Source organism: Lepisosteus platostomus, chromosome 6, assembly GCF_059453375.1.
Source record: "Lepisosteus platostomus isolate fLepPlt1 chromosome 6, fLepPlt1.hap1, whole genome shotgun sequence".
NCBI lineage: Eukaryota > Metazoa > Chordata > Actinopteri > Semionotiformes > Lepisosteidae > Lepisosteus > Lepisosteus platostomus.
Genome location: NC_142616.1, coordinates 37,055,319 through 37,081,699, shown reverse-complemented (window position 1 = coordinate 37,081,699; position 26,381 = coordinate 37,055,319). Strand labels below are relative to the sequence as shown.

General features: G+C 37.8%; 1 protein-coding gene across 2 annotated transcripts in view; it reads left to right on the top strand.

The window, feature by feature from the left end:
• The window catches only part of neurl1aa (neuralized E3 ubiquitin protein ligase 1Aa), a 113,693-nt gene that overhangs the window by 70,026 nt on the left and 17,286 nt on the right, over positions 1–26,381 (top strand). For both annotated transcript variants that reach the window (XM_088635722.1, XM_088635723.1), the window contains exon 4: positions 21,545–22,225. In XM_088635722.1, the coding sequence (XP_088491848.1) occupies positions 21,545–22,225 (681 nt within the window). The remainder of the gene's footprint in view (positions 1–21,544; positions 22,226–26,381) is intronic.

Here is a 26,381-nt window from a genome sequence, read left to right as displayed (position 1 = left end):
GTGTCTGGTATCTTAGTCTCAAAACTCAAAGTCTCAAAGTCTCAAAAAGCTTTCAGCTACAGCAGGGAAAATCTTACCGTCAGCTATTTTAGCATAACTTGGGAACATGACCGTGGATGAATGGTCACACTCCTTCACAATATGCAAAGTTACCATTTGGGAGTGAGAGAAAAATATCTCTGTAACAGCAATTAAAGAGGCTCTATTGTATGCAAGCCTTTAAAGGACCCCATGTGTCAAAATCTAGCAAACGCTAAACTCTCAAGAACAGACAAAAGATGGAAAAAGCCAATACTAATTAATGCAAACAACACATGGAAATGTTATGTATACTTTAATTGTGCTAATGTATCACTATACCACTGATTGCAATTAGCATAAACAAAAAAAAGATTAATTTTTACAAATAAATATTCTTTTGCATTTTGACTTTTAGTTTCTCGGCTGTGCTGTTCAAAAAAGGAAAGATCGAAACGGCAGCGATATAAAGTATCTGGTCACTTTTCCAATGTGCCTGAAGCCCTAACAGCCTTCAGTTTATCAATTTGAGTCTTGTCAGATATAACCATCTGAGCCAGGTTGTCATTAGAACCCACATGAAACAAATAGTGCTGTACCAGTGGAGACTCAGGCGGTGACATCCCTCTGAGCAAGAACCCACACTCTTCCAGTGCAGTGCTATTAAATCTGGCCGAGTATATTATTAATCTAAGAAAAAAAATACTGAACATAGTGGCAGGGGGATGTTTTACTCCTCTTGATTAATCATAGATAGTCTTCAATCAGAGCAGATTTTTATAAATGCTTTTCACTGGGGAACCTACAGAGGTCCCCACATAAATGAATATATTCCTGAAGAAAAAAAAAACAGAATGAAAGTTATCTAATGAATGTACTGTTTTTATAGATAGTTGTAGATTTAACTAAATTTGTAAATTTTACAACATAAAAAAATTTATTCTAAAAGAAAATACTGAAATCTTGCATTTGTGTGTAAGAATCTTATTATTGATTTTTTAATATTAGGTAGGTTTAGAATTGGAGACATCATGCATGAATAGATACAGTTGTAACGATATAATTTAGAGGGCACGTAAGTAGTGCAATTATATTAAAACATACAGCTGCCTACTTTGCAATTTTCGATCATTGTTTAACAAACTATTTCAACACACCTGCATAGAGGCACACTGCTGAACATCCACAATAATAAACATCATCAGTGCTGCTTTCAGACTTGCCTCTTGGTGGACTTCTAAATATTCTGATGCAAACTAACACTGACACTGACTCTTGCCCAGTCAGATGTACAGTATACACTATAAAATGTCTCCTGAATTTTCCTAGTTTTTGTAAAAACGTGCTTTGCCAGTACAGGGAGGGGAATAAAGATCGAATAAACTTGGTTCACTACAGAAAATGGCTTAAAATCTTCCTTTTTTTGGGGTGATTTTTTTATATCTAACTTATTGTATAAAATCTAATTCAATGGCATGTAGTGAGCTCTTTGAAAGTAAAGCATGTCACTGCAGATCTGTTTATACTGTATATACTGTACAGTACATATCTCACTGACAGGCATTAAAAATTCAACAAATAACTATAGGAAACAAAAGCATTTGCTGTGTTTTTATGCCTCTCTTTATATACTGTACAGTATAGGAAAAACAGAATTTGGTGAATTTGGTAGTGAAAAATAAAATTTAAGAAGAAAAAACAACATTTCAGCTGTGGAGTCTAAAGAAAATCCAAACCTACTGTTTTCTATTTATTTTAGTATTAACATTTATTTGTTTCTTTGAAGCTTACACACTGGCACAGATCAGTCTTCAAGTATGGAAACATTCAGTGCTGTGTGGTTCAGAGCTCAGATGTTGTTAAGAGGTGGGGTTTGAATCCTCTCAGGGGACAAGCTGTGCACATCCCATATTCACATACTGTATTCACACACACATACTCAATGTGTATTTGTATTATAAAAACATAGTTATTAAAACAATGTTTTTTTTTTTATTTAAACAGGAGATATACTTTAATAAATGCAATTAAGGTGTGGGTACCTCAGTAAGAAAAAAAGCAAATGAGAATCTGATCATTTGTAGCTCTGAGATTCTCTCCCACAGAGTCTATCATTCTCCATAAAGGATTTTCTTTGGTGTTTACCCAGTAACAGAAGGCTGTGTTATTTTAAAGATTTGCTTAATTTTGTATTGTTTATTACATAAATGTCAATACAGGTTAGTTCTGTTTTACTAGTTATAAAGGGCAGTTATATTGTGGGACAGTAAATAAAACAAGAGTGTTCACAGAGTACGGTATAAATAAAACAACTACAGATTTATGATCAATTAAATTAGAGTGTACCTTGTAAATTCTGGAAAAGAGTTCAAGTTTGCCATGGGAGCCATTTAGTTTCAAATCTATTGTGAGGAGCAGCAAAGAGCATTTTAAGCCTTTACACTGCTAAAGAAAAATCAGGGAGAGAGGCTGAGCAGGTTTATTCTGTCTGAGGAAGAAATGAAGTGGATGTTCCATGGCCAGGTCATAAAGAAATACTCATGTAACTGATATTGCCCTGTTTTTCCATTTTACACTAACACAAAAAGAGCTTCTCTCTTTTCTCCCCTAATTTCTTTCTCTAAGAACACGTAAATGCTTTCTTATAGTTTTTTAGATAGAGGTATTTATTAGCAGGGGACTGCAGAAGCAGACATACTGTATTTGTCTGGTGTGTATCAGGGGTGGTAGTGGGCATGGCTGGCTTAGTTTCTTCTCACATAGACAGCTGTCAGGGAATACCACACATACTCCACGGTTGTGGTGCTGCTTCACAGAGTTCCATATTCAGTTATGCGTAAGACTGCAGTGTTCCTGAGTATACAGAATGGTGACAGACACGTCCATTCTCTAACTTTCTAACAGAGCACATCTTTTACTGCACAAACCTTTTGCTGCTAGATTTACTGTATATCTTGGGTGGTTAACAAACATAAATGATCCTATTCTTCTTAAAAACAAACCCCACACATTCACAGCATGTTTTCTCCAATGTTGAAGTACTTACAATAAATATTTTGATGCTTAGTTAATATTAATGGAATGGTCAAATTAATTAAAAATACAAAGAGGCCTTAACTGTGACACAAGTTAATACAGAAAGGATATCCACAACAGATTAAGAAACAGTTTCTGCTTTTCCTGAAACTGCACAATGCTGAACAGAAGAAACATGCCATCATCAAGGCTGAGCACAGTATACAGCTTACACAGTTACATCAGTTTTTAAGGTAGAAGCAACAGTTTTTATCAGATTTATTCAGATTATCTGAATTTTCCTGAGAGGTTATCTTATTTGTTGGATAGAATTTATTCAAACAGCTTTAATGCTCAGCTTCAATGTTTCGACTGTCTGATTCATAGAAAGTTTTTTTCAGAACATTTCTATAACCCTCCTTAGTTTCTTTGGTTTTCCTGGTCTATAGGGTATATTAAAATCTTGATTTATCATGCAGTACTTCTCTCAGTAGTAAAACATAGACACTTATTAAAGTTAGAGTTCTGTGGCCATTTACTCTGAGGGGATTACGTGAATGAAAACACAATTATTGCTTTTATGACCTTGTATATCTTGTATATGGCTTTTACTGTGGACTTCCTACGAAGAGGCAATATATATTGTTTCAAACCATTTCTCTTTTATTGAATGTTCTAGATTGGTAGATTCATCTTGTCACATAGATTGCTTAGTTGTATTTCTTCTACTATAAAGGTAGCTGTCTATCCTAAAGCAGTGGTATGAGTCAGGTTTCCCCCCTTTTGCTTACATTCCTGTTTTTATCACTCTTTCTGATTTTCTCTTGGGGTAGATATGTGGCCACTTCACTGGCAATATCTCCCATAAACAAATGTCATTTTGTTAAAAGCATGTACCTGTATTGGGAAAAGGTCACTCAGTCGCAAGGCTACAATGAATATGAGATGGTTCAAACAGCTTGTAAAGGCAAGACCTTGTGCTGTGTCTTGTGCTTGTGCTTGTGTCTTGTTATATAATTAGGAAATCTACATAAATCTAGGCTAAATTAAACTGTCCCCAGGGCTTCAGCACCAATAACGCAACAATGCAGTTTAATAATTGTTGCATTGCTAGCTGTTTTTTATTACAAACACTGTTTGTATGTAAAGATGTGAAACTATAACTTTTATGTGTGGAAAGCTGGTGGTTTCAGCTTTACTTTTGTATAACAAGAATATCTAATACTAAGCTAAAGTGCTTAGAATTGACTATGACTGTTCCGAAATAAGACTTACCAGCAACTGCATCAGTATCTGCATCTTATTTGGAATAAATTGGAAATCTTGGTGCATACTTGGTGCATACATGCTGTAAAATACTATCTAAGCAAAGGTTTAATGTTTACTATAGGTTTTAACAAAATTCTTGCTAGCATTTGAATCTGTTATCTGGGAAGGTATTAGAAAAGAAACACAGCAGTTCCACTTTATTTTTCAATAATTATGCACTTTTAAGTATATCAAAAATTGTTACTTTTAGATTTATTTCAACCAAAGCTGGTTAAAATGAGAATCTGAGAGTTCCCCTCACAATATCCCTCTATGTTTTTATGTGACATGGAAGCCCTATCTTTTAGGCCAAAGACATGATTTAAAATGATATACCAAACAATAAATTTGTTTTTGACAGTGATTCCTGTAGATACAGTATGTAAAAACAGTCCAAGAAGGCACTGCAAGGTCCCGAGAGAGTTAACACTGATTGGAGGTGCTGTTTACCTGAGACTGATGTCACTGCAAGCCTGATAGTACCTGCTCAGAGAGTCCTGACTGTTTAATCCCAGCCTTACCCAGATGGTGCCTAGCCAATCATGTGCTGCTGCTTAAGGAATCTCTCTGTCGGCTAGTAACAAGACCCAGGAGCAAACTTTGCAATGTGAGGATTATAACGCTCGTAGAGTCCTACGCTTACTGCCTTAGCTCAATGAGACACATCCCCCTGACAGCTGAAACATAAAAAGTGAAGACACTTTTAAGGAACATCCACTGTAAAGGTAGATATTGCCCTCATTGATAACATGACTAATCCAAATATAAGTAAAACTACAAACTCTTTTTTTTAAGTTCTGGTCTCGCAGAAATGTTCCCAGGGAGGTAAGGAACACTAGAACTGATAGAGAAAGCATCATTTCTGTAAATGTTTTGCACTTCGACCTAAAACACATGTAATTTTCCCTTCTTAAATTAGTAGTTTAATTTCCTTTCCACTTTTTGTTGGCACTGTTTGTTTTGTTTATTTATAGGACTAATCACAAATGATTGTGGAATGTAGGTTCTCTAGTTTCTCATACTGTAGGTGTGATGGCTTTGTTGCAGAAAAGAGAGTGCACTTTCGTGCAAATGTGAAAGCCATGCCAAGCTTGATGGATGAGGGATGTAGAGAGCTGAGGTTTTTGTTTATGTCTCTTCAGAGAGCGGTAGAAGGCTCACTTTATCACTGACAACATGCCAGTTGGGCTGTGTGCTGTCAATTAGAGACTCATAGAAAGTGTCAATTCAGTCAAAAGGGAAATATGAAACTTGCCAAAACAAATAAAAAAACATATGTGCCTAATCATGAGGCATGCCTGCATTTGGTTGAAGCCAGGTTGAGTGAAATTATATTTTCTTTAATCTACTCAATAAGTAGTTTTAAAGTACATCCTTTTTAGAGGGAGTACCAGAAGGTGTTTCACACCCATTATTGAAAATAGTGAGCTTGATGTTAGAGTGCGTAGGTGAGACCTTTTCACCATTTTAAGCTTGAAAGGTGTACTTTTTTTGCCAAGTCCTTGTTGTGCTACTTTATAAAAAAGCATCTTAAAAGCAGTAAATGACTTGTTTTTTTTTTTTGTATTTTTCAGCTATAATGTGAACTTTGAAAGAAACAGAAGCTATCAGGAATAAAAGATAAATATCATCTGAATCAACAGTACAGTTGTTTCTTTCTTCTAGTAGCAGAAGAAGAGCATAAAACCTCTGTGTCACTCCTAGTATACAGTATATGGTACTTGAGAAAGGCACATGTTGTGTCCAGCTACAGCTGTTTTAAATATAAAGACAGGAGAAATGGTGGTTGAAATACAAGTGCTAAACAGTGCCAAACTTGGTGTTCACCAAGAACAGACAGAAATTGGCAAAATGCTTACATAATGGTTGGGGGCACTGAGTTTGAACAGCAAGATCTGAGTACACCGTCTTAGATCTTAGAACTCCACTGTTTGTATCTTAGAAGCCTACAATATAATTAGAATTTGCTGTTTTGGTGATGCACATCTCATAGACCAAGTGTTTGATTACAGATACTCCAGGCCCGTGTGGCATTTAAACATGACAAACGGTTATATTGTATTTTAAATGGAAAGAAATATCAGATTATACAGTATTCTTGCCATCCCTTTCTACAGCCATCGTGTTTCACATTCACTGTGATTTACCAGCCAGAAAGAGCTCGTGTTCAAATACAGTGCCTTCTTAACTTTTTATTAGTGATCAATTTAATATAATTTACACCACCCAAAATCCAAAAATAAATCTTATCTAATGTTGTTGAATACCTAATTATAAGATGAAACCCTCTCACATAAAACATAAAACTTTGAAAGCAGAAGAATAAAATACATCTCTTTGAATTCTGAATGTATTTGAACACACTATACCTTGAATTTCTATAGTATATACTGTATATATATTTGTATGAGCTTAACATGCAGAAGTTACATAGTTATATTGTCAGAGTCAGGTGCCTCAGCCAGTCGCGGGTCAAGAAGAGCTACTTCCTCGTAGTGACCTCCGGGCAAGTCTCTGACGGCTAAAAGCTCTTCAAATCGAACTTACCATTTTCTATAGTAAACACCAGGGAATAAGAATTGGTGAACATATTTTTATATAATTTGAGCAACTAGTCTATAGGATCACTTTCCTACAGTATGTAACTCTATTGATATTTGTGGAAAGATTGATATAGAATATCAGACATTAAATAAGATCCCTCTCTTCGCCTCTCCTACCTATTTTACCTATTGCTTTGCTTCCAGCTATCTCTTTCATTCCTCCTCTCCCCTGAAGAAGGTTCCACAATCAAAGTGTTTTAAGTTGTCTTTGTCTTTAATTTTCAGTGTAGCATTAACCTCCATTTTTTTATTTTTGCAGCTACATAGAGCATTGGGTGAAAATTACCTTACTAATCATTTTTTAAGGGGGAGTTTCTAGCCTGTTGGGAAAGATGTGTCTGGTTCCGTTTTATACAAAAGGAACACATGTAACAATTTATTCTGCGGTAATCACACTGGATATTCGTAATTCTGGCAATGGACATGACTCAGGGCCTTTAAGTATCTTTCTTTAGAACATTTGTTATTCTTTAAAAAAAATAGAGACAGTTCCCTTATTCCTGCCATAAAGGTTTGACAAATGATGGTTCTTGGTGGGGCAGAAGCTTTGACTGCAAAAGCAAGCAATTCCTGCCTAATACTAGTATTTAAAGTAGTGATTCTAAGCAGAAAAACCGCTTGAAATAATAAATGAGAATGAGGAATAAGTAAAATAGCGTGCCAAAGCATCTGTGAAAATCCAATATTATGCTAGAAAGAAATGTACTGTATCATGTAGCACAAGCAGGAGAAGGCTTAAGTGTCTCCATATTAGAACATTTTGTTAATCCATGGACCTGAGGTTGGCTAAGATTGTGTGGGGCATTGATTTGTGCAGATTATTTAACTGGCTGCTGTTGCCCAGATCGAAGAATTGCTGAGAAAAACCCATTAAAATAATCCATCTCCCCATTTTCTTGTAATGCGATATGGTTATTTAACTTAATTATACCTGTTATAGCTGGGTTTATGTTTTTTATGCATTAAAAAGGGCCATTAAAAATCATACTGCAATTCCTGAATGCAATTATGAATCAACAATAGTTCAAGAACTACAATCTTGTACAGAAGCCATGAAAAAATGCAAACGGAACCACACACATCCTACTGTACGTTCGCTTTATGTTCACTTCAAATGTTTCTAATATTAAAAACATCAAACTATTTAAAATCAATATAAATATGGCGATTTGATTGTAGGCTATATTTTATTTTAGGGATAATAATGTGCAGTTGCTATAAATACACGACGTTGTTAACTGAGATATTTTTATAAATTATGATTATAAAATTAAAAATTTCAGCTCTCTATTAGTTTATTGATTATTACAAACTTAGAGTGGAATTTAGCTAACCTTCTAACTTCCCTAGTACAGTACCTCTAGCTAACCTACTGCAGCAGTCTCACCTGAAGAATGACTCTAGAGCATGGTATTCCCAATCAATGTAGTGGTGCGTAGACTTTGGAAATTCTAGACCTGAGAGAAGATCAGGTGAAGTCTCTAATGGTGTTTTCTCAAAACATCTTCCATCTTCTGCCAAAATAACATTCACACCTAATTCTTCCCTCACCAGTGTTGGGATGGGTAAGTCAGATATATACAGTACATGGTTTTATTTTTTTACTTTCAGATGTAGACTTTTTTACAAGGAGTTGGTAATAGATGTGTACTGTATATTTGTGAAAGATTAATTACCCCTGTCCCCAACATATTTAACTGATTAGCAAAACATTGCCTGCACATAGCATTTCACATCTTCCTTGATTGCAGAAGTTGGTGATATCTTACAGAAACACGATTAAATAATCATTTAAATCATTAAACCTCTTGTCAGCCAGGAGTCAAGAGAGTTTCAATTGTACATTCTGGTTTAGGCATTCAAGAGAAAGAAAGTAATTGTTTTCATATGGATGGAAATATGCACTATCGATTGAAAGCTCAATGTGCAGAAGTTTCATGAGGGATTTTCTTTTTTTTCCCCTGAAACAAAACAGCACTGTAATTCACAAAATGTGTTTGTGATGTGAGAGAATCATTAGAGAGCTGAAAGTGTTCCTTACCACGTAGCTCCATATGTTGATAAATAGTGTTTATTTTTCCATCTAAGCAGAATAAATCCATTTTTGGATTCAAATAACAAGAAGCATCATACGAGAATGCTACAAAAAGGCATTTTTTTAATCAGATGGTCAAATGGATCTTTGTCAACAGGGACGTTTGGAGAGGGTCGTGTCTGCCCCAAGCGGAGGGGAGTGTTGCAGGTGTAGTGGCTGTGCAGCATGTCTCCACCCTCCTGCCTGTTCTTCACGAGTTGTTGGGGAGACAACAGGATACTCACAGCACCTGAATGCAATGAGAAGTTGCATTGCATCAGGTGATCTGGGCTCAGTCCTGCTTAGTTTCTCCTCAGCAACTGGCATTGCATCACTCAGGAACCACATATCAGCATTTCCCAGCAGAGTCGTCCCTGCTTTCTTCCTGTTCTGTGTTTGCCTGAATTGCTCCTGTAGCTCACTTGATCCTGTTCCCCTTCTTACCTGGATTTTTCCCGTTGCTTGCCTGCTTCCGGACCCTCCTGGACTCTGCATAGGGACCCTGTCTGATCTTGTGATGCCCTGATCCAGTCCTGAATGCTGAGTGTTGCAGTGTTGCTGTACGGCTGGGTCTCGGGCTGGTGGCAGCAGTACACTTCTCTATGGAAGCAGGGGCAGGGGCCAGGTCCAGGGAACTGGTCCGATCAGAGGATATGCAGAAGGGCTGGCAGGCTGAGGCAGAGTCCATAGGCTGCTGCCTGTAGTCAGTATGCTCACTTCTGTTTTTCCAATGCAGTTCATGAAGTGGTCGTGAAGGGCCCACGTCACACTGTATTTTTCCCATGTGTGCTTGCTGGCAGTGAGGTCTTCTGCTGTATCGAGCTTATAGCCCTGGTGTGGTGCAGATGCCGGCTGGGGTAGCCTGGTGGCTCAGCCCTTCAACCCTGCTCCTTATATTACAGAACAGCTTTCGGCCCTGGTGGTTCTTCACTCCCTCTGCACTTCTGCACTGCAGCCCTGTTACCTGCCGGCCTGCTTACTGCCCAGACACCAGCCTATGGACTCTGCCTCAGCCCGCCAGGCCTTCTGTATATCCCCCGCCCTGACCACTTCCCTGGACCTGGCCCCTGCTCCATTCCCATTCCTGCACCAGTCCTGGGGGACCCAGCACTGGACCTGTTATTCCGTGGGCGCAGCGGGTCCTCCGTAGGTCCATCCTACATGCACCTGGCTCGGCCCAGCCTCTGGGTCTCTAATGCACCTCCTACATACCTCCCTGACAGCGCATGCCCAGGTCACCTCGGTCTCCAGAGCAGACCGCCCTGATAGCACGTACCTAGCTTGGTCCAGTTCCTACCTAGTTCAGCCTGGTCTCCGGTGCAGACCGTCCTGACAGAGTGCCCACCTCAGCCTGGTTCCTGGCACTCCTCCTGCATACCGCCCCAATGATCTGTGTGCCTGTTTTGCCTAGCTCCAAATGCAGACTGCCCAGGCCAGTCCTGTCCCTGTGTCTCCTCCCTGCTCTCCTTCCTGCGACGCAGAGCTCATACTGAAGTACACCAGCCACTAGCCCCCATGGACTGTGACACCCCTGCTCTTGGATCCGTAACTCAACCTTGTGCACCCTTGCCATCCTGGTGGGCATCATGTCTGAAAACTTTAAAAACCTTAATATAGCTTATTAAATTACTGTTGGCAGTATGCCAATACAAGTGTTTTATGAAATACAATCAAATTATTAAATAAAAAAAATATTTTTTACATTTGCCTTCTGGTGGTTAATATAATATCACATTAAATTGTACTGATGTTTCCAGGTTGGATCAGTACCTCAGAGCTCAGGGCCAGATGGACAGCCAAATTCTGGAGAAACCTTGCTTGAATTTGCATTAGAATCATGCATAGATTATCATGCTAATAGTATTTCAGCAGACAGAGATGATCGGAGTTTTGCTTAAAACTATTGAAAGGAAATCCAATTTCCGAGCAACCAAGCTAACCAGGTAGATAAATATGCATTGGTCATCATCTTTTTCAGCTCTGACATGGAGATTTTGAACATCATCAATGAGGAAATGATGTTGCTTGTTAGTAACGTGAAGAAACAAAGAGTGTTCTGTTCTGAAGCAGCCCTCCTCCAGGGGCAGAATGGATCAGATGTTTGTGCTTTCTGTTTCACTACCAAGAAACATTAGTAAAATATTGTTCTCAACTTCCCGCTGAGAGTTATTCATGCTGGATTTCCAAGAATCATATGCCACACTTCATCAGAAATGTGGCATCTATAATCAGGAATATCCCTGCTACAGACAAGTGGCTCCAGACCTTATTCTGTTTTCAGTATATTGTAATGTCTAGTCTATATGTTGTTATTCACATTTCGTTTTCACATTATTTTATTATTTTCAGATTGCCTATAGATATTGAATGATTTGGCTTATTTTGGTCCTCATCCTCAATAAAGTACTTTCTGGGTTAGAATTTTCTCTTATGGAGTAAGAGAAAGTGTGAGGTGAGGTTTACACACTCAGATTTAATAATTCCAAACTAAGAGGAAATCAAAGGAAAAATATTTTCAGTGAACCTTTCAGGATTGTATCAAGACAGAAATGGCTAACAAAGACCTGCAGTCATACTCGCACTGCATGTAATCCTTTAAATGTCATAATCGTGAGTCTGTAACTACAGGTATTTTTGTAAGTGAAACAGCAGTGCAAAATTTTAATGAGTAATAGCACCAACACTTGGTGAGGGCTCAGAGTAGATTCATTTGATTTTAATATATTGTACAGCTTTGCTAACAAGTACATTATGAAGACTCATGGGCTCTGATATCTGTGTGTGGAAAAAATAAGTGAAACCTTAAAGCAAAAATAAAATACATGGGTAATAAGTTTATGTACACATTTAAAGTACTTACTGTACATAGGAATTTATTATTTGTAGATGCAAAAAATCCTCAATTTTTAAGGGAAATTACAAACATTTTTGTAGTAGACGCACTGATATTTTATTGAAGAGACACTACACAGGTGAATTTATTTTTCTGATTAACATTTGTCATCAGCAGGGTTGATCAACAGGGGCTGTACCGAGAAAGCCACAAGCTAGTAGAGTGTGGCTACAAATGTTCAATGGGGCTCAAGTCTGGCACATTGGAATGTCAGGTGGAGGCCACAGAGAGGGCAGCAAGTGAGGTCTCAGGACCTGATCAATGTAATGCCATGTAATCAAGTTATCATTAATCACTACAAGTGGAGCTCTGTAGTGACAAGGCCATAGGTGATTTGTGGAGAGCCACAATCCATTGGGATTATAGGTCATGTAGGGTTCCCTTAAATCCACAATTTGTAAAGTCTTAGAACACATAAGATTTGATCAGTTTACTTTATTGGTTCAAATAAGTAATGAATAGCCATCTGATCACCTGCATATATGATAAAAATATTTTTTTCCAACTGCTTTAAAACCCAATGACTTAAAAGGTGACCAGACTATTGATCTTGTATAGGTGTGATGACTCCTTGTCCCAGATTAGTGCATATTAATTTGACAGGCTGTGACTGGCTGTAACCTTGCCATGCTAGAAATTGCTGGCTGTGACCACCCAGTGGCAACTGACTGGATGGTGCACTAGGTCCACCATCCAATATACCAGTGGTATGAAGGCATTATTCTCTTGATCACATTGGTTTCTTGCCTGGCTAATCTTTCTTGATTTATACCACAATTGACATTAAACAGGTTAAATTAGCACATCACCTGTGCCCAATCTCTCACTAATGAGGTGAATAATGTTTATTCCTTGATCAAAGTCATTTGAGTGTATTATGATGAGTCAAAATGTTGGTGAAACATTTACTCAACATCCAAATGCTGTATTCTTTATTTTTCTAAAAACGTATAAACGGCGATACAGTTTAAGTTTATTTTCTTTATGCTATGAGCTATTAGGCTAGAAATCAATATAAAGTAGGAAGCATTTAGCTGAAATGTCATTTTTTAAGGTCTTCTTTTTTTAGGCAGAAGGATGTTGTGCATTGGGAAGACTTCAAAGACTTCAAATAGAACAGATGATTGTTGATGAACGTTGACAGATGATTTACATTACGTTTTCATTGGAAATCATTAGTAATCTTGAAATCCTGTAAAGTAAACCAGACAAGCACGTTATCAATCAGCCAATGTTACCGACAGAGCTAGAGTATGTATCTCATTGGACCTGTGTGGGGTCTTCAGAACATTGATTTGTTTGCATACGCAGACGCTTTTGCTTTCTGCTTATGTAATTTCTTTCTGTGACACCTTAACTTGTTTTTTCCTCCCTGTGACTCCAAAACAAAAGAAGCACTGGAATTCATTTGAGCAAGTTGAACTCAGCAGGTCAGCTAATTCAGAAAGTAATCCAGGAAAATCACGTTGTCCAAAAGTGTTTAGCCTTAGCTTTTTTTTCTTTCATTTGAAAATGCCCTGCAAGGTCTCTTTGAGTAATAATGAAAAAAAAATGTTGACAGTAAAAGTGATTATATTTATGTCTTATAAATGTGAATAATAAATGTATCTACTGTTTTCTTACTGTCGGTTTTTTTTTGGCAATTTGCAATGAAGTAGTTAACTTGAAATCACCTCATTAAAAAGAAGATTAATGGACTAGTAGTACAAATAGTGAAGTTACTTTAGGGCTAGTTTGGAGACTGATAAACTGTTGTAAGGCTTGCATTGTTTTAACATCCCCTTACCTGCACCAGGTTATTGATTCTGCAGTGTCAAAAACGTGATCTGTTCCTAGCTGAATTTTCACAACACATACAGTATACATGAATTTTTAATAGAGAGAGTCTTTCCTGACTGACCACAATGACTTGTCATACTGTAGAGGATTCTTGGCTGAATTCTGAACATTTGTTGACTTTCTGTTTACAATCTTTCTAGTAAAAACTTACACTAACAAGGTTGATTGGCAAAGAGCCAGCAGATACAACACCACACCTGCCAAGTCTGATAAACAGGTTCCATTACTTACCTAATCCCATGCTTTTCCACAAATTGCACGGTGCAGTGCAGCCATGCCTGCAAAGCTCATAGGCATGGATTCTCCCCAGAACCTCCCCAGAAATGAACTCTGTGCCCAGTCAAGCATAGACTAGATTGTGCTGAGCCTTGAAAGCTAGGGAGACTTATCATAAATCCCCCTTTCTCATGAGGGTTGACCTTGTGTAGAGGTGACCCTGCACTGACCTAAAGCTGTCAAAGCCAGTCAAACCCAGTTAAAAATGTGAAATAAACCAGACAAACCAAAGCAATGGTCATTATTTGTCCATAAATCTAGAAAACAAAAACAAAAAACATTATCAGTCGTCATAACCATATCGATTTTATTCAGAAATTAAGTAGTAACTGCCTAATACTGTTCCAGTGAAAACATATTTCAGATCATTTTGACAATTACCATATGTCTACAAGGGTGTCTGCTCCAAATACTTTTGCTTTCTGTCCTTTTTTCACGTGTGAAATAAATCGGTCGAATGTACCAAGTAGCCAAGAAGAAACGACAACTGCTTAGCACTGAGCTGAGATCTTCTCTAAGAGAAATTTGATCTAAATTATATTGCTGGCTTAGATGTAATGAAGTGTCAGGGCTGATTTTAAGCGTTTGCTCATTTGAAAAGTGGACATGATATTTTAATGACAATAGATGTGTGAAATTCCAAATATCCCATCAACATACTGTAGATCTATTGAACACCTTTATTCTTTGTTTTCAAAAGCATTTGGTATAGAACACTTGCATCTGAGCTTGGCTTGTTTTGAATTTATAAATTAAAATGACAAATACTTAAAAGTACTGAAAGCCTTATAATGTCCAATATAGTGTGGGGTCTGCCTTAAAAAACTTTCTTGTGAGTAATATCACAATGAAAGTATTAAAGAAATGAGTTGTGCCATACTAAATAATGAGCAGGGAACCTTTACACCAACTTTCATGTCCTCACTAAAAAAATAAATATTTGAATCCAGTTGTAGTTGCAAATTCAGAAGATTACACCTTGAGCATGCTGAATTTTTATTCCTTGAAGCTCCATTTTAATTGGTACTTAGTAATCGTAGTTTGACAGCCATCATTCATGCACACTTTTCAGCTATGATAACTAAGGTCCTCTCCATGATTTCCTCCATAATGTTAATCTTGTCCTCAACTTGTAAATAAAGGTATAGTCAAACTGACACCCAAAACACACCCGGGCGTTTTTCTGATCTTTTCTAGAGATTTTAAAATCTGTAATTGGATTTCATTCTGTAAATAAAAAAGTTGAATGCATTATACCTACTGTATTGCTCATAAGGATTGTGAAAATGTCATTGCATATCTGGGAAAAGTATAAAGTTTGATTGCAAAAAAAATGAAATGAAGAATTCAATTAACCAGGAAATAGTAATGGAACAAATTAAAACATCATGCAAGACATCTCTCTCCAAAAACATTTCCCAGCATAGCATTCCTCAATTACAGGATATAGAACAATTGGAACAATAAGTCCAGCAAGTGATCATGCCAGCAATATGCAATACTTAAGTCACTGTGTACTGTATAATATTTAGACATACAGTACACATTCTCTTTCTTTGGATCATTAATGTATTAAGCAGGCAATTTTCCCAGTCTCAGCAGTTAGGAACATGATTTACCAGGTGTCAGTCTTGCTTAAACATGTGAGCGTGTGATCTGATTAAAGAGAGTGAGATGCCAAATATTCGAGGGATCATCTCTTCAGTCACAAATGACAAGGTCTTGCAGCATAATCTCAGTTCCTTCCCATGGGGTCAGTTTAGATTAGTTCTTTCAGTGAGTGAAACCTTTATTGATCTTTTTCAAACATAACTGAGTATTTTGACCCTTTAAAACTGACCTGTCCCAGGAGAGTGCTCAGAGCTGGCTCTGATCGCAAACTCAATTTTCTCTCTTTTTTTCCCCGGCTATCTGAAATCAGGAAAATAACAATAAATGCACAATGTTAACAACATTTATCATTCTCCTTTGCTTGGAAATAATTCCAAAATCCGTTGCGGAAGAAGAAGAGTGTCCAGTGTGTTATAAATATTTTCAATTAAATTTTCTACAGTGACATACTATTTTCATGAAACAAATGAAAAAGTGTTGTTCTTATATTTTTATACAACTGAGAAATGTACATGTACGTACACATATGCAAAATGCTGCTTAAACACATAAAATCTTTTGGGAAGAACATTTTGCTAAGAAAGGAAATTACCAGTAAGTAGACCAGTAACAACAAAAGATAAGGTTATACATAACGTTTCCATAAAACTCAATGTATATACATTAAAAAAAGAATTATGTTATCTCAAGAGTGTTCTTCCTTAAAATATTTGTCTGTTTTCAAGAGGTAAAATTACTGTTTCATTTGCAAACCATACATTCTCCTGGCTTCTATGAGCTCTCCAGAGAAAAATAATTTTATGCTGCTTAAGCTTGTAAATGATGAGAATGTTTTTCAAGGAAAAGTAAATTAACTCACCATGGGAATGTGATTTGCTCACTTCAGCCCAGATTCCTGTACCATGAGAATTCCAGTCATTATCCCTGGGAAACCTGATAAAAGAGGAAAAGTTCAGGTTTAATAAGCATCAGAACATGGTCATTTTAGTGTACATGCTTTAGTTGTTTTTTTCATGTTATCTTGTGGTAGTTGTCTAACACAGTATATGATGCTGTTATTTTTTTCCCAAGCTTCTCAAACCATGTTTATCTTTAAGAACAAAGCAGCACTTTTGAAAGGGGAATTGGTGTTAATAATGAGTTTATCAAATATTGTTCTGGATTAAATAACATCTTCCACGCACTAAGCATCAGAAACACTTCACTGGGTGGTGGCTTTTGGATGGAAAAAAGCTATTTCTATCTTAGGTGGAAATCTCCTTTTGAATTGTAGTTTTTGGAGCTTATAGTTGGTACATGGCCCATGTTTTGTTTGAATCTACGTTGCTACTAAAAAAAAATCTCAATGATTTGATCAAGTCCAGCAGATACAGAAGGTATAATTGGGAAGCTTATATGTTTTCTGTATTTTTATTTATTTTTTTAATTTTCTACGATGGACCAGTGGCCCATCCAGGGTGTATCCTGCTTTGCTTGCTGGGATAGGCTCCGTCTCCCTCACAACCCTGTATTGGATAAAGCAGTTAGAAAATGGATGGATGGATGTTTTAATTTTAAAAACTTTTCCTCTGTGTACATCTATAGACTCAATCAGAAGAGATAAAAATCATGCATGATTTCTGTCACATTATGCACTGCCAGAACCTTTAGAGCCATGCACATCCACAGCCATGCACAGTACCCACAGTAGAATTAACACTGACTGCTCTCACTGACATCACTACAAGCTCACAAGTACTTGACAAATTCCAGAGAATAGAGGATATTCTGGTTGACTCAAGCCCACTAAACCACAGTAGCTCAAAACGTATTGTATAGAACTGCTTGTTGATGCTGTATTCCCTCTCCAGGCTGTACAGGGTTTTTAATTGAACTAAAGTTGCATGGGGGTCTGTTGACCCATATGTTTTGCTGTATGTTTGAGTGTGTTCCTGCATTTTGTAAAGTTTCAGGGTTTAATTTAAATTATATTAGGTCTTTATCAGTTAGTCCCAGAACAGACGAAACAGAAGTTTAGAAGAGCACCAATGGGGTAAACTGTACCTGTCTGAGACAGCTTGTCATTTTAATGGGAGCAGAGTAACGCATTAGGCTGTCATTCTCTATGGCCAACAGAAAAAAAGCTTACCACAATACCAAAAGAAAGCTGTTGTTCATTTCTGCTTAAGATTTAGGATCTTTGTATTTAATCAGCAGTATTCATGACATTGGTTGTGGAAGGCATTGGTCTGAAAATGAAACAGGAGAGGAGTAAATGCTAAAAATAGTTTTGGTCTCTTTGTAAAGGTCCTGCTAGCTAGCATCTGCAAGTTTCCCATACAAAACATGCTCTCAAATTACAGACAAGCTGCTAGCACCAATTTAATTTAAACAACATACTGTACTGTAAGTACTATCATTTGTACAGATCGAATTACACGGACAACACAGAAACATGGGAGAAAGGGAATCTGTTACCATGTGAGCATGAGCTGGATAGCTCATGTTTCCAGATCACTTGGCAGGGTCTGATTCATCATACAAAAATACAGACAAATACAGCTAGGTAAGACACGAAAGACTTTTCTACCAACTGCTACCTTTCAGATTTGTGACTTATTATGCCCTGTTGATATCTGTTACAAAAATATTTTTTGGTTATGTAATAACTACAGTAAACATCTTACTTCCTCTGAAAGGAAGGTTGGGCATGAAAGTAATAAAAAGGGCTATCAATCTTTTACAGTGAAAGTGGGAGATACATTTACTATATCTGCTGCATTAAGTGGAGTGTATGTGCGAATACACTTCATGATTACAGTATATAAGCCACAGTTACGGTGCGGTAGATCTTAAAAAAAATAATTTTCTGTACTGTATGAAGCCACAACTCTTTTTACAACTTACAGATATGACTGGGACATCAAATATACAGTATATTGCTTACAATGGAAATGCATCAGATATCTCTATATATTTATATTTAGATACATAGTGCAGACATCCATTACAGTATTATGTGTTTCAGACTAAATAAGCAGTAATGCAGATCTGGATAGTTCATGAATAATTCTTATGGTAGGTTAATGATATTAAGCTTAGATGTGTTTCCAAAACACATGGTTAAATATAGCCGGTGCCTGCCAATTCACACACCCCCTGCATAGCTACGTTGTGGAATACCAACAGCCTGTAAAGTTTGTTGTAAACGAACCTCCTTGGTGACCACCATGAGGATGATCCTAAGATTTTCCAGAGCTTTATGTAAGAAGCATCATGACCAGTATCGACCTGTCCTGACAGCACTTCCCCTCTGAAGGCCTTGTTTCCATCAGCAGTTGATTAAAGGTGCATGTGTGGCCCACTTGGATGAGTTACAAATGTATTGACTTGTTTACTTAAAATGGAAGCAAACCTTTTGTGACCAGAGTCTTAGAAACACAAGGTCCCTCAACTATAAAGTTGTTGTGAATATAACTGAGTATTATGGTAATATGTAACATCTCTGAATGCCATTCCAGAGGGATGCCTTAAAAACAGACAGCTAAAGGAGCATTTAAACGTACTGTAGCTTAGCTAATCAAGAACCGCACACAAAAACAAATGCTCAGCAGTTCTGAAAATAAGGAATCGTACAGTATCTAGCATTGTGAAAATCTACAGGTTTTGAGAAATCATATGTTTTGTTGTAAAATTGTACTGGATGTAATGTTATCCAGTACATCCAATGCAATAGAGTGCATCAGAATGATGTATAAAAAACGGTCTTTCCATCTGAAATATCACATCTTACTTCTTTACTGCACTTCCCAGCCCATGCCTTTTCTGGGATTTGGATCACCACATCTATCCATGTTCCTACCCCTTTGTTCCATACAGGGTCACAGTGGAGCCGGACCCTATCCCAAGCACAAGGCAGGATACACCCTGGACAGGTTTCCAGTCCATCGCAGAGCACACACAGACGCGCACACACTCACACCAGGGCCAGTTTTTCCCAGAAGTCAATTAACCTACTAGTATGATTTTGGACTATGTGTGGAAACTAGAGCACCTGGAGTAAACCCATGCGAACATACTGTAGTAAGAAAAAACAAACTCCACACAGATATCACCCCAGGTCCAGATTTGAACCCAGAGCCCCAGCGCTGTGATACAGCAGTACTAAATTATTACTTAATTATGTGGTTGAAAAAAAAAACCTACTATAAACAAAAGCCTTGACTGGAGTGGATTGGAATGTCCAATGGTATGGAAGATCATCTAGCCATTTTTAAGAAAACAGTATACTGCTGTACCGTTGTTAGTAATCCATTATTACAGTAAATAAGTCTAATTATAGCAGTTTCAGTTCCATTTATAAATGCTGCTCCTTATCCGAGAGGTGATACCATGTAAATAGCTGACCTCTGACTTCTGTAGGATATTGCCTTGCTAGAATAGAGCAGGGCGTCTGTCTCTTGGAAAGAAGGCTGCGCTCTCCCTCTGCAGTCCTGACACTTCTTTCTGCTGAACGCTCATCTCTGATGTCAAGTTAATTTTAGCACCTTGCTGGAGTTAAAATTAACCAATGCGGGGCTCTGATCTTCTAGGTGTGCAAAAGTCAGAACAAAACAATGTTTGTTAGTTTTTTTTTCATGTACTGTACGTGTCTGCTTTCTGCGACAGCACTGCCTCAAGTGCAGCACATTGACCACCTAATCACCTAATTTAGTTACGAGGAGCTTTTTTTAGGCAGCTATAAATGGGAAAGGGAAAGGGGATACTGCAGTCTCATGGAAAAGCCATCCCTTTCTTGGTTGGGAGTGAAATATATTTAAACAGTGGTAACAAATGTGTTTCACTTGGCTACACTGCATGCATCCCTGCTGTCATATACATCTAGTCATATAGTCCACTAGCTAATCAAGGACTGTACATAGTTTCACTTGGGTAAATATAGCTGTTTATTTATATACATGGTGTATATATATACTGTATGAGTGGAGCTTTGAGTCCTGTTGTATGCTGCTAGAGTTTTCAAACTACATTCCTGCATAATGGGAACCCAATACAGCCGGCTAAGTACACAGATGTTACCACGTTTGTTTGACTAAATGGAAATGTGGAATCAGACTTTGAGTTTATCCATAATTTCACTCATTCTTTTTAATCCTGGCAAAAAATACTGACTTTTTTCACATAAATAGCAGATTAACAGCAAGGAATTCTTGGCCCATACAGTACACTGTGGGTCAATGTTTAGAGCCCCTTACAGACTCCCCCTTTGAAAGTGTATAAATGTCACAGTACTATACAGAATTAAAAATATAATGATAGGAGGCATAAATGACAGTTACAGACCATTTATATTAAGGTATATTTTAAAAGGATTCCATGTTAAATTTTGAACAATGTTAACAAAATAGTTACATTTTAGAACAATGTCAACATTCCCATTAGTGACATCAAACAACAGTGACGTCAGCTCTATGGTGTAGTCCAAGCTGTTTTTCAGAGAGTTTAGGACAACCCAACTGTGCTCAAACAGTGATTTTCAATTTACTGAGGAAGTAGTACTTAGATATACAGTAGGCCTCCTTCCACTAAAGCCTTCATTCATTACTGTAGCTGCCCTAAAATGGATTTTAAACTGACAACTATCCTTTGCAGAGATGTGAACACTGGTGTAACTTGTTCAAAGAAATGAGCACACGAGTAATCTAGCATCTGCATTCTGAATTTGCATTGTATGTTTTTATTGCAGGCATTGTCCTTGATGTTTTATTTGAGGGTCTTCATTAAGTTAATAATAATTAGCTTGAGTTACCTGTAGTCGTTACACATTTAAGTACTGCTACTGGAAACACTTCACAATCAGCTAGCATTCCAGCACTCACACACTTCTGCTTGTGGCCTGATGCCTTTCTCTTTCTCCACCTCTCGCAGACAGTGAGATTGTGCCACCAGACTGCCTGCGCCCACGCTCCTTTACTGCTGTGCGGAGGTCTTCTCTGCGCAGAGAGGCAGACGAGGCCCGGCTCTCAGTCAGCCTCTGTGACCTCAACCTTCAAGAGGAGCATCTGCAGCTGACTTCGGCTGCATGCCCGATTCCACAGAATTCTCTCAACTCCCAGCAGTCCCACCTGCTGCCCTCTCACCTGGACAGTGACCTGCACTTCCACCAGCTGCGGGGGGCTCACATAAAGACCCTGGACGAGCAAACAGTGGCGCGCTCTGAGCACACCCGCGAAGAGAGGACTCTGGTGTTCACCAATCGTCCGCTCCACATAGGGGAGACCATCTTCATCAAAATCGCCAAATCCAATATGGCTCGTTCCGGCTCACTGTCCTATGGGGTTACCTCCTGCGACCCTAGTGTGCTGCGGCCCAGCGACCTGCCCTACAACCCCGAGTCCCTGGTAGACCGCAAGGAATTCTGGGCTGTCTGCAGAGTACCCACCCCCCTCCATAATGGCGACATTCTTGGCTTCTTGGTTAACCAAGAGGGCGAGGTCATTCTTAGCCATAACGGCACAAACGCTGGTATGCAAGTCTGCGTGGATAACTCCCGTCCGCTCTGGATGTTCTTTGGGCTTCATGGTGCAGTAGCACAGCTGAAGATTTTGGGTAAGTCTGATTTTAAAGTTGCAAAAACTTCAACAATTTCATAATCGTGGGATTTGTATGCAACCATTTGATCTGATAAAGCTGTTTAAAACATTAGAACATTTATTTTTCTTAATTCCTGAATGAGAGATCATGGCATTACTGGAAACAAGACAGGAAGTGGAGGGTAGGAGGGTTGGTGCTGTGGATAAGAATCAAGTTTTCATTTGATTTCCATGCCTTTTTAAATGCCATAATCTACAAAAGCAGCATTTCAGGTTTTATTTTTACATCGGGCTGCTGTACACTGGCTCCACTGTTTTTATTAATTTGAATTGAAGCAATGTGGTGTACTGAACTTCAAATTGCTATTTTGAAGACGTAAGGCTTATTATTATTATTATTAGCATGTGTATTTTATTGTGTTAAAAGCTGGATAAACAAGACTGTGAAGAATTCAGTGTCTATCCTTGTGTCTATCCTTTTATGGCTGTTTCAGCGCCAAAAATCGTTGCACTGTTTGGCTAATGCAGAAAAACCGTTTGCCTAATGACAGTCCATTTTGACTGTTTAATATAAGCAGTGCCTCATGACTTACTGAAACAGCTTAAAACCAGTTTAATGCTTGAACATTTGCTGAAGGGGAGAGTGAGTCAGCACTCAGGGTGCAGAGGGAATTTTCAAGAGCAAAATGCAGACTGACTTTTTAGTAAATACTGTACTATCAATATTTTAAATACTGCTATACATCCATTACCAAAAGTGGAAAGCAGTTATATTTACATTTGTACCAGTTGTCCGTGACAAGGAATTAAATGACATCTAACCTTTAAAAATCAAAGTCGAAGACAAGATTTTGGCCTAAGCCTCAAGGGACTCCACACCAACTTCCAAGGGTTGATGACAATCTCTACATAAGAATTGCTCTCTACACTCACCTTCTGACCTCTGGCATAATGCTTTTTGCTAGTATAACAACAAAGTTACCAACACAGGTCAAACCACTTAGTGGTACTGACATCTTCCCCTCTAGTGCTGCCATGCCAGTATGTTATAGATATTCCAGCAGACAGGCCTTTTATTAATGTCACTGGCAACCTCACTGACTCTGATCTACATCCACATTTGCATCAATATAAATGTCAGTTGTGGGTGGAAGACCTGGCCATATACTGTAATTGACAGATTGTCACCACTAGCAACAGAAACAAAAGAAAGGACTTTAAACCCCTTTTTTGACCCACGGTTTTGCATGAATCAGGTTACTTAGGCAAAAATTCCACTTTCACCTTCAGATTATTGTATAGTCAGCACATTTTTTCTTGTGCCTGTTCATGGTTTCCTTTATTGTCTACATTTAGTCAGCAATGAAGTTAATCTAAGCATAAAAAACATTTTTTATTACTGTCATAGAAATATTTTTTTTTCCTCCAAACCCTTATCTTAGTCATTGTATGCAAAGTGTCCTTGCTAGTTTACTGTCCTTTATCCATTTCCTAATTTCTGAAACTTAAATTGGGAAGCATCCTAACACGACTGATTTCTTAAGAAAAATGTAGCTACAGCACTTGAGAAGAAAAAACATCACGTTTGTTGTTTAAATCTTCATCCACTTTACAATCCTCTGCCAGTCTATTGAAACTAAGCTAAAACTACCCTTCTCAAAGGCAGGTACTATTGCATATAGAAAATGTGTCTTCTCTATAAGTTCATGATTTAAGGAAAAAAATGTAGTAACCACCTTTTACGCCCTTTAAATGTTTAAATGGTAAAAGGTTTACAATTAGAACACTGAAAAACAGACTTTTCCTGATTATACGAGCCCACTGATGTGAAGCTCATCAGGGGAATCTGAGGTGTTTCAAGAATTTGATATCAGCAAAAGGGTAAAGTTAGCCCCTATGAATGATACAACAGGAGCATTCTTAGAAATAGGCTTAAAATGTTTCCAGAAATAATTAATAAAATCGCCTGAGATCCTTACCTTTAACATGTACTCTACTGTACATACACAGGCACACATGTACAGTAGATACAATACATAACTGGAATCCATGGATTGAACTGAATTGCAGTGTAGATAAGTAGTTCAAGTTGGTAGCTACATCAGCGTGCATAGGCCGCAATGGAACAAGTAAAGGTTTATTCCATGCTGAAAAGAGACGAAAAGAAAGACAATATTTCATCTGTGGAGCCTTTTTTGGGTGTCAGGTGCAAGAAAACCTTGTGTTTCTTCTCTTTTCAACATGGAATAAACCTTTACATGTTCTTTAGATACTGTATGTAGTGCCTGTATGAAGGAACCAACCTGGCTGTGGCTACACTGTGATAAATTAAGAGTGTGGAGGTTTTGTCCCCAGATGGTGATAAATATGCTAGAATCTGATGTCCAAAAATGTTGTGTGTGCCAAGGAGCACAATGTCATTCATTGGGAAGAAAGTGCCTAAAGTCACCCCTATAGAGCCTCAAAACATATGTTGTGTGTTGCAAATACTGTAGGACATTCCCGTATGTCTACAGTATCACAGCACTACATTAGGTACATCTACTGTCCTTTACTTTTAGGATGAGCATTCGTTCTGTTATTAAACCTTTTTAATAAAGATGCTCTTGGACCAATAATAAAGTCAGCCCTGTTAATTCAGTCATATTGTTAAGTGAAGTGTTTAAAGAAGACTTGATATACAGTACCCAGTAAATGTCAGAAAGGTCATTTTATTTGCCATTTTATGCCAGAAATGGGGAAACTGCATTCTGGTGATCTAAAATCACTTACACACAGAGATTAAGTTACTGTATTTAAAGTGAATTGGAAGGTTTTCCATACATGCTGTATTGGACAAGAAAATAGCATTGTTGTTAATTCCAAAGTGACAGTGTTTGCCTTTTTAGTAGGCTTCATGATCCTGTTAGCGAGATGTGCAGTAAGAATTCTAGGCCATGATGAAGTCAGTCAGTGTGTTTAGCGGATGCAGCAATGTAAGCTTCAGCTCCTTCAACCATGCATATTCACAACTACTGTACAGTAAATCTTTTCCCCGGTTGGTTCACTGAACTTTGAAGGTCGCCTCATACACACCCACAACCTGCACTTCATTAGTTTTGGAAATTAAACTGGCTCTTCTCGTTCTGCTCCTGAGCTGGTACTGCGGGTTAATTTTGTGAAGGGTGAAATGTGGAACCTGATGGAAACCAGTGACAAAAAGCATCACACAATCTTTTTTGCTGAGACAAGTCTTTCTAGGTACAGTATATTGTACTTCAGGACCTCTACAGGTTTCATAAGCTCTTTCTGAAAAGTATGTCATAAACAACATTCAAGAACTCAACAATCTCTGAGTTTCTCAGGATTTGGAAACATTAGTGTGATAAACGTTTGTTTTGTCACATTTGCTTGGGCTTTATTGTTTTACATTGTGGACTCATATGTAATGTTAGCATTAAAATTTTTAGCAATAGGTACTGTACAGTATTTGTTTCAGATAAACCACAGATCTAAATCAGATTCCCCTGAGTTTAATCAAAAACTGACAGAGGCTTCCACACTTCTCCTAAGGTTTCTTCCCCGTGTCACCCAGAGGAATCCAACTGACCTATTGAAAAAGGCTTGGTGTCTGAAATCTACATTTTGATAATGGAAGTTCCTATCAGGGACTCCAGTAGTCACCTTTTTGTTAACTGTTCATCTACTCTGCCTTTGCATTTCAAATTTCCAAATTATGAGGTAGGCCTGTGGTTTATGATATAGGAGGGATGCTATGCAAATGGTAAGAACACACATTATTTGAAACTCAAAACCAGTTAATTTAGGGCATGGCTTTTGTGGAGAGAATTTACACTTCTGTCTTGTATCTGGCGTCAGTAATATATCACAACACTGGAGGCAATTTACATTCTATTTGTCTAATGATTTCCGATTCAGCAAAGTTAGAGGGAAATGGCAAGAGATAAACCAGTTCCAGGCTGCAAAAAATGAACCTTCTCGAAAGCTTGTGCGTTAATTGAAGCCAGATTCCTTTATTTGATTAAAAAGCTAGCATTGTAACTGTTGAGTATGGATGAGCACAGTCTGCTTGGAACACATCCATGATAAAGACAAATATTAAAATAAATAAAATCAAAGACTAGAAAAAATTGACAATAGGCGTTATTGTTGAAGCTTATACAGTATGTTCA